The 9,397-nt window shown below is 37.2% G+C and overlaps 2 protein-coding genes across 3 annotated transcripts in view; both read right to left on the bottom strand.

Moving 5' to 3' along the window:
* The window catches only part of anapc11 (APC11 anaphase promoting complex subunit 11 homolog (yeast)), a 2,347-nt gene extending 1,126 nt beyond the window's left edge, over positions 1-1,221 (bottom strand). The window contains exons 1-2 of one of the 2 annotated variants that reach the window (XM_035660697.1): positions 1,058-1,221; positions 784-901 (exon numbers count right to left, since the gene is read on the bottom strand). In XM_035660697.1, coding sequence (XP_035516590.1) covers positions 784-892 — 109 coding nt within the window. In that variant the 5' untranslated portion in view covers positions 893-901; positions 1,058-1,221. Of the gene's footprint in view, positions 1-783; positions 935-1,057 lie in introns of both variants that reach the window. The other variant, XM_035660699.1, reaches the window with a different exon arrangement.
* Positions 1,222-2,457: 1,236 nt separating this feature from the next.
* Positions 2,458-9,397, bottom strand: part of LOC118326523 (excitatory amino acid transporter 3-like) — a 9,360-nt gene continuing 2,420 nt past the window's right edge. The window contains exons 3-12 of the mRNA XM_035659534.1: positions 8,540-8,632; positions 7,085-7,196; positions 6,739-6,781; positions 5,825-6,024; positions 5,606-5,713; positions 4,921-5,043; positions 4,649-4,843; positions 4,370-4,504; positions 2,986-3,102; positions 2,458-2,829 (exon numbers count right to left, since the gene is read on the bottom strand). Of these exons, the coding sequence (XP_035515427.1) occupies positions 2,574-2,829; positions 2,986-3,102; positions 4,370-4,504; positions 4,649-4,843; positions 4,921-5,043; positions 5,606-5,713; positions 5,825-6,024; positions 6,739-6,781; positions 7,085-7,196; positions 8,540-8,632 (1,382 nt within the window). The 3' untranslated portion in view covers positions 2,458-2,573. The remainder of the gene's footprint in view (positions 2,830-2,985; positions 3,103-4,369; positions 4,505-4,648; positions 4,844-4,920; positions 5,044-5,605; positions 5,714-5,824; positions 6,025-6,738; positions 6,782-7,084; positions 7,197-8,539; positions 8,633-9,397) is intronic.

Here is a 9,397-nt window from a genome sequence, read left to right as displayed (position 1 = left end):
ACAGTTTTGGCGATTGTCATTTTGCTTCATGCAGGAAATGAAAATCTTGCTGACTGACAGATATTTATGCAGCACTCTAATGCTTTCTGATTCTACATCACTTAAAGTACATCCATTTATTTTCAATACAGTTTCTATAACTTTAGAGGAAATTGATACTTTTGATGAGAATTAGTTTCTGTATTAGTTGATAATGACCAACTCATTTTAAAATGGAACAATGATTAAAATTCAGCCATTGAACACACGCAATGTAGTGATTTTATGATAAACTGGAGATTTCGAGTATAGCATTTTGTGTCAACAGCGCTGCAGATTACTGTTAATAAAAATAAATGTCAGGCATCCTCTGAGAGGAGGAGGGGGCAAGATTATTTTCAAGAGTATTTTAAACATATGCATCAGAATAGAATAAGAATTATAAATATTTAGAGGACAATGCCATGGCCTTTTATCTAGTACTGTTAGGATTTGTTTGTAGAGTGAGTACAGGCTCAAGTGAAGTCACACCTGCCCATAACCAGGTAAAAATGGTGAGATCTGACCAGTGCATGAGAAACAAATGTAGTTTAACCTGCAGTATCTCACCTTAAATATGTAATTGAAGTTATTTACTACAATAACGACGTTATATTTGCGTTTATCTCCTTATTTTAAGAGCGTATGCATCCTTCTATGCTGACATCCTTCCTGCTGTGTTTGTAAGTACGGTTATTTTAGTAGGAAATGTCCTGAAAAACACCACCAGACAGTCAGACACACTGTACCCGCTCGGATACTCACAGTCCGGGCAGCAGCCATTGAAGGGCATCCTACAGATCCCACAGTTCTCATCGTTGGCCACCCACAACCAAGAGGCCACTCCGTTCCACTGTCGGATCTTCACCTTCATCCTCCGTATCTGACAGGAGCAGAAACACACAACGACACACTCCTGTATGAACCAAAGCGCCTACCGTTAACTAACGTTAGCATGGGAGCTAATGTTGGCAGCAAACTTCAGTGGCTAACAGCTAGCTGTTATCAGAGGTATGACATCAGATAGTGGGTCACTTACGCGGCAACGTCTCCTTCCTACACGAGTTAAGTTTCAGTGTTTACTTGCGAGCTAGAAATCATGTTACGGCCACTTTATTCACAGTCAACAACATGCAGCTAATATTGCAGTAACCCGGGGAACACGTCCCGCCTCTTCTTCCTCTTCTTCTTCTTCTTCTTCTTCTGCTGCTGCTGCTGAAGTTCCGGCTGGCGGGTGAAACGCTGCCCTCCACAGTCCATTGAAGGAACTCTTCTCTCTCTTCTTGTTTTATTGGCGGGTTGCAATCTCAACCCAAGGTGTATACCGCCACCTACCGTACCGAGGTATGTAGAACCGCTTCTAGTTAAGTTTACATTAGTCTATGAACAAAATAAACGAATAATAATAATTAAACAACAACCATGTATTCTACTAAACGATCCGGTGTTCAATAATAAATCTTCCCACACCTTGTCTCCCTTGGACCTATGTCCCTTCTAAACCCCATCCTCGCCCAGCCTCTCTCACCTTCTGTTGTAAACTCTCTTCACTGTATTTGAAACAGTGCAGTATTACATGTTCAACATTTTCACTCCTATTACAATGCACTCATACCTGTGAATGCACCACACCCAGTAAAAACAGTGTTTTTTTTAAACCAATGTAATCAAACCTGAATCTAAATATAACTACATCCTCTCTTCTATTTCTTCCTCTAACACAGTGTCCTATTTCACTTTCCACCAGAGAACTTCTTTCAAGAAAACAGGCAAAAATAACATTCTCTCAAATATTTATATATTATTTAACAAGTGAGGGAAATGTTATCACTTATATTGTTAGATCTTTCCACAAAGATTCTGCACAAGGACAATTCTAAAATGAATGTAACAATTTCTGGCTTCAGGTACTTTTACTTAATGTGAGTATTTACACTTATATATTTCGACTAGAATACATTTCAGAGGGAAATATCGCAGTTTTTTTTTTTTACCTTACCTTACATCTATACTCTGAAGTTACTGGTCAATTTTTAAATTAACCAGTATTTGTATGGAAGAGATACAACAAAGGTCCCTGGACGAGTTTGAAAGGGGGACACTACAGCTCACGGTCAGCGTCCCAAATCACACACCACACTACAACAACATTAATACATAGTTTCAGATTTCCTTCATTGTACAATAATTTAAAAATATATCTAAAAACAATATTTTAGGTGTGAATGAAATCAAAATACACCTTTATGTCAATGTCCTGACAGGTGCTGAAATACATGGCAGCAGTTTCTTTAATATCAATAAACACTGAAATAAATCCAGTTCAATTCAGTCACATATATTACATCACTTAAATTCAGTTTAATAACTACAGTTCATCTGTTACATTCATACAATTAAAATGAATTTCATACAGTTCAGTTCAGCTCAATTCAACTCAAATAACTAGACTATAACTGGTACTATCATAAGCAACTACATTACTAATATAAAATGAAATAAGTGTGATGCAAATTAAATCATAACAAACAATAACAAATTAAAGAGAAAGTCCATCATGGTTCTCTCGGTTCAGTCTGAGCTAACACTACTTGTACATCCTGGCCGGGGATTGGGGGATATTCAAGCTGGCTGTACAAGAACCCACGACAAGAGTCCTCACTGAACTGGCCCTCGTTGTGCTCCTCTCCATCACCGTCTGAGGGGGGTGATTCTGACAGGATGTAGAGGATGTCTTTATTAGAGTCCTGGCTTCTGATGTGGACCTGGATCTCATCTGGGGAGAGGCTTTCATCATCACTGCCATGCATCCTAACCGGGCAAAGCACAACACGGTCATCAGTGGTGGAAAAAGACCAGTGTGTCCGATCTCATGCAGATGTGACTAAGACCGGCAAATTAGACTATTACAGGGAGCAGATTCCCGCTACCACGTTGAAAAACATCAAGACCATCTAGACTTTGTACCTTGTCATTTCCTGTACTTGCTCATCCATTTCTGCCAGCTCATTCTTTGACACTTGGTGAATGATGGCCACGCCGATGCAGTCTCCCATGACATTGACAACAGTGTTGCAGCGGTCTCTGAAAGCAGAGGATACATGCTGCTTTACACTGATTTAGTTTGTTTGTTTAAACTCTTTATTCTTCTAAAATGTTGTCTCTTTACAGCTGATCAGGACCAGGCTGCACTATGTTCAAACCTAGTTATAATGTTTTCTATGTGGAGACTTGAAGCTGGTTGCAGCACACAAACAAGCTCTGCTCTGCTCTTACTGCTACATGATAATAACTGCCAAGTGTTGTGTCTCTGACTGAACTGACAGACAAAATGTGCATTAGCTTGCCAATATATCCCCCGTTGAGCATGAAGAACAAAGGTAATATGACCTGACACATGATCAAAATTCTATTTAGTAATGATTTTAACTTTACTGTTGTGGAGAATGTGGTCAGATCCTTTACGTAAACAAAAGTACTGATGCTACTCTGTGAAAATACTCCAATACAAATAAAATAGTGAGAAATGCCTGTCAAAATTACCCAGAGCCCAAAGTAACACCTTCACATTGTTTATAACGAAAATGAAATTAGATCATTAAAGCAAAGAAAAAGCAAAAAATCCTCATATTTGAGAAGCTGAAACCATGAAATGTTTCGCATGTGAAAAAGGAATGATTACTTAAATTATTTATCAATCACTGTAAAACCTCATATGTTTATTTACTCAAAAATTGTTGAAACTAATTACACAGAAAATGTAATTTTAGTAAAACAAACAAAATTTTGTAAGTTAACTTTCTTGATCAAGTAGTTTTAGTAAGTTTAAGTGACACTGAGTACTGAAAAAAATACTTAATCAGGAATCTTTCTGCAATTTACACAGCTGAGTTTGTGGTACTTAAAATGTTTGATGTAATCTGTTTTAACATTTGTTTTTTGTTATTTAGTTTTTTATTAACTGTTCATGTTTTTTGTGTGAAATCTTTGTTTGTGAAGTACTTAAAGTTCTCAAATAAATTGTTACAACAAAAATGTTTCAGAAAAATATACCTCAAATTAAAAAATCTTACATTAATATCATCAGACTGAATTAACAGGTAACATTAGTTAGGTAACCTATTGCATAATTTCAAAGTTACTTATCCCCTTGCCGCCTAAATCTGTTATACTTGAAAGTTTAGCTATCATTTGTGATGCTACAGTGACATCCAGTTTACATAGTTGATTGTTTTTGATTTGACGGTGCTACAGATGTTTCCCTGACACAAACCAACCCAAAAGCGAAAAAGGCAGCTGTAGTAAGACAACTTGCACCCGTTTCTAGTTCTGAACAACAGATTAAACTTACAGGAGCCATTCTATAACAACCAGAATGGTGGCCTCCTTCGCAGGTAGACCAATCGCAGACAAAACTAAGATAGTGGTCACTGCTCCTGTAGCTGGGGTCCCTGCTGCTCCTATACTGGACACTGTTGATGTCACACTGCAGATCAAACACAGATACAGTAACATAAAACAGTACCATGCATTTTCAAAGTCACTTCCTCTTAAAGATCTCGTATTATATACTTTTAACTAAAATTAACATGATGCTGGGATTTCCTAAAGAACAGGAAGAGCGGCTTACGAAAGAGTAATCAACTGGCTCAGGTTCAGCTCGATGTGATTGAGCTGAGCGATGAAAACTACTGCCACCACTTCATAAAGGGCAGTCCCATCCATGTTGATATTGGTTCCGATGGGCAGCATGAAGCGAGTGATTCTTTTGTCGAACTTCAGTCGCTCCTCACAACATTGCAAAGTAAGTGGCAGTGTGGCAGAGCTTGAAGAAACACAACAAGTTTTAAATGTAGATCTCTCAAAAATGTTACCTGTGTAGACACTGTTCCACCATCTCACCTGGACGAAATGACCAATGCAGTCAGTAAGGCAGGAGAAAACCCCTTGATAGCAGCAATGGGGTTTCTTCTCGTTATCAGCAAATACATCAGTGGTAGAGTTATTGTTCCATGGATTATAAGCCTGAAACACACAATAAGTGCATGATCAACACAGATTAAATCAAATAACAAGAGTTTGCATTCACAATGTAACTGATAGGTAGGAGGACCAGTGTGTAACATTTAGGAGGATCTATTGGAAGAAATGTAATTGTAATACAATGTTTTCATCACCTGAATATAGGAATCATTGTGTTTTTATAGTAAGTGTGTTTCACCTGAAAATAAGAATCGTGTTTACGTTATATTAGAATGAGTAATTTTTATCTAAAGAGGGAGCGGAAAACGCAAAAAACTGAAGCCTGTTGTCCGTTCTGGGCCACATAGTGGGTCATGATGGCGGACTCTGTAGATAACGTCTCATTCTAAGGTGACGAAAGCACAACAATTCTAATGTTAAGGTGATTATACACTACTGAAAACACACACATAAGAATATTATACTCCATTTGTCACAAAGTACCTCCTAAAAATCTTACACACTGTCAAAAAACAAGAAGTGTATCACTAGATGCTTAGAAGGTCATAAATGCTGCTAAATGTAGAACCAAAGCGCTATTTTGGCACAGTAAAGGTGAACATACCCAGTAATAACTACTACCATGAACTTTCCGAGTTTGAAGGTAGTTTCCCAGTCGTGAACCTCAACAACATGGCTTGCAATCAGGAACAGCACTCCAATTGGCAAGTAGCTGGAAGAAAATGATGAAATGAAAAATATAATGGAAAATACTTCATCTGACTTAGTAGAAATGTTTTTTAAGAAACCAGGTATGTTTCTTTCATTATGGTGTGTTGTTTACCCCAGTATCAAGTCAACCACACATTTTGTGGCCTCGTTGAGGATAGTCAAAAACTCCATAAGCGCTTGGCCACTTTCTCCCATTCTGTTAAGGATCACACCAAGAATAAAAGACCAGACAATCAGGCCCAGTATGTTGGTTCCTTCAACATAGCTTCCCACCACTTGCATTTCTGTCAAATTCTGTAACAAGACCAAAAGCTCATTAAGAATCATGGTCCAAGATTATCACTGGAAAATGTAAACTTCACACAATAAACTTCATAGAAACGAGGGGAAAATATTTACTACCAGGTTAGACTTGTGCTCAACTTCTTCATTTCCCATCTCCATCCTCTCACTATGGTACTGTAATACAAAAATAATAATTAGTGTTCATCATAAACATTACATGGAAAGAGAAGAAATAAGCATGGGCGTTTCCAGTTTTCCTTTGACTGGGAGGTCACAAGTGGGGCACTGACTTATGCAGGGGTGGCATCAAGTATGTGTCTCAGGTTCCCAATCATTTTATGCCATTAAAATTCTGTTTATGGACCCCAGCATGCAGACATATTCATATACACTAGACGGAAATAAAACTTTTTTTTGTGCCCAAAATCTGCATGGGATTAGCATAAAGTGGGCATTTCTGCAAAGAGGAGAACTCATTTTCATTCAGATATCTTGAGGTCAGAGAGTCAAGGGATCCCTTTGAAAATGGCCATGTCAGTTTTTCATCATTGGAACTTTGGAACTAACTTATGGTTGGTACCAATGGATGCGTTAGGTCGTCTAGTTTCATATGATACCAGTATCATCACTCTGGCTTTAAAGAAGAGGTAAATATAATGGCCAATCAGATTCCCCCCCCTTCTGGGAATGCCCCTGGAAATGAGAAGTATATACTGTTGTATGCCTTAATGAAAAACATACCTGTCTATAGCAAGCCAGAATCAAGTTGTCTGGGACCATGTTTCTATAAACAATATACAAAAATCATACTAGCAGTGAGCAGACCACACAGGAAATACAGCCGTATTAAGGATGATTTGACATTTGCTGGATGTTTGCGTAACTTGGTAGAAAACCAGACATACAGAATTATTTCTGCACAGGAAAGACATAAATGGATGTGACTCTAAAGGAACATAAGTGATTTGAATTCACTTCTAGTTTCCAGCACTTTGTGAAATTGCACTGACTGACTTAAAAACCTTGCTGAACTGAATACTCCAGAAAGAAAACAGAAATCACGTCAGAATGCACACTTTTCTCTCACCTTATTAGATCCAACAAGGCATCGATAGTGGAGAAGGCCTGCTCATATTCGTCATCATCTTTTTTAACAGCATAAGCAATTCCTGGCTTGATTAGCAGTACCAGTATCAATCCTGCAACACACAACATAACAAGAAAAAACAGGCTGTATGCTATAGCTCTTGTACAATATGAGCCAGAGGTATCATAGGTTTGTATTTTCCATGACTTTTTATTTTTATTTAACTTTTAATTTTTGTTTTTAAATCAGTTTTTCAGGCAAGAAAAAAGGCAACACAATTGGTGATAATTATAAATATATATTGACATTTTGATCAGTTATGTTTAAACTTCATACTTCAAATGAAAGATAAAAGAAAACACTTGATTTTCAGGATTATATCTGTAACGTTTGCCAGTTGAGCTCTCTCTCTCCTTTATGGGCTCTCATTTTTTGCAGACAGCTTGTGGCTCACTTGAAGCAGCAAATGACAAATGTAAAGGTGTAGAAAGTGGCAAAGCCTCTACTACTCACTCTCCTGTTTCCTGTCAGCTAATGAGAATAAAATCCTGTCACTTGATTAATCAAACTACATTTTCACCTTCATCATTCTTATTGCTTGGTGACATCACATAATTATAGCATCAACAACACAATCAATAACAAGTGCATTGACCCTTGTGTTGCACATGATCGCTCACTGAGATATTAATAAGTGCTTTTCCTGATGTATTAAAAACATTTTTGATTTTTAAAGGAAATCATTAAATTTAGTACCTGGTTAAAATACGTAGCTGTATTAAAATTACCAGTGAGTGAGTTTTAAATAGCACATTTACACATGCTAATGAAAAAAAGATAACAGTCAATAACCTGATGCAAGTATTACAATATTAAAGTAATGTAACTTGATTACTTTCAGTTACTTCTGTGTTACACCAGATATGAGACAGAGAGAAAAAAAGACATTTACTTATTCTAGAAGACAACAAAACATTGTAACTCCAGAGAATCCTTTACATAAAAAATGTGTCCGTGCTTTTCATCAGTTACATTTCTTGCCTATAGACCATTTTCATACATGGAAGGCAGAACTTGCCCTGAACTGTGATGTTGTTCCCCTTTCTGCTTTAAAGACAAAATACATTTCCACCCAGTGAAAGTAAGACTAGCTCTGGTTTCACTTGAGACCAGAGTGGCGTTGCAAGACTTGTGAAGTGCTGCAATGTTAGTGCGCTGCACGTGTGCATGGTAGTTTATAAAATTGTAATCCTGATAGTTTTGCAAAATGTAACTGTAATCTGATTACGTCTCATTTTCTGTAACTGTAACAGATAACAGTTACCTTTTTTGTATCCTGATTGCATAACTCACTGTTACATTTAATCTGTTACTACCGGAGCCTGCATATACTGTATATTCATCAACAGGAAAGCAAGGTTCGAAATAAAAACTGTTGTACAATATTTATCTTACCAGTACAAACAGACAGAAGAGTGGTTGAGACAAAGTATATCACTGCACGTAAACCAATTCTTTTGGAGGTTTTAACGCTTAGACCAGAAACTCCTGTAAGAAACAACAACAAAAGCTACAGTCAGCAGACTAAAGGAAGGCGATAAGTGTTAGAAAAGGGTAATGTAGTTTAAGTAGATAGGGAAGACAATTACATCTCAGGAAAAACAATGTTAGGTGTGTTGTTTGAGATGCCATTGCTACATTGCACATTTATGCTTGTGAAAAAACAAACTTTTAACAATTAATAACCATTACCTATGCTACACAACCTAAACAGCTGTGATTTTTCTACTGGACAACTATAATATATAATATAATATCTCTGGGATCTTTATGATCTTCAGCTCCTGAATGTGTGTAGACAACATATCACATGCAGTGTCGTACACATAAACATCCTGTGTATACAGTCACAGTTTATTGAGAGCTGAAGTTTCACCCACTCTGTGATTTAGCTTTAGTTTCATTTACCTCAGCCAGACAATGTTCTGTATTTTACACAGAAAGTTTCTTTCACGTGTCTTTCCAAAAAACCCGAAACATAAGGTAATTTTTTGTCAGTATTCAAAGATATGTGACAAAATATTCACTTCTGTAATGGCAGTTACAATTGAACACCAGCACACTATATAGCTATTATTTACAGCCTCAGAAGAGGATAAGAAGATTAGATGCTAAAGGTGCTGTTCTCAAAAAGTCCCTGTCCTTCCAGACACAATGTTCCAGTTACACTGAAAAATCCACAGAGCACATAATATATGTTTTTCTGACAATGAAATTGTCCCACTAAAGTTGGGGGCAGTAATGTCTCATAAA

The sequence above is a fragment of the Morone saxatilis genome, unplaced genomic scaffold (genome assembly GCF_004916995.1).
Source record: "Morone saxatilis isolate NCDOM2014 unplaced genomic scaffold, NCSU_SB_2.0 Contig17, whole genome shotgun sequence".
Lineage (NCBI taxonomy): Eukaryota > Metazoa > Chordata > Actinopteri > Moronidae > Morone > Morone saxatilis.
The sequence above is the reverse complement of the archived record's forward strand: the minus strand, read 5'-3'. Positions and strand labels throughout refer to the sequence as shown.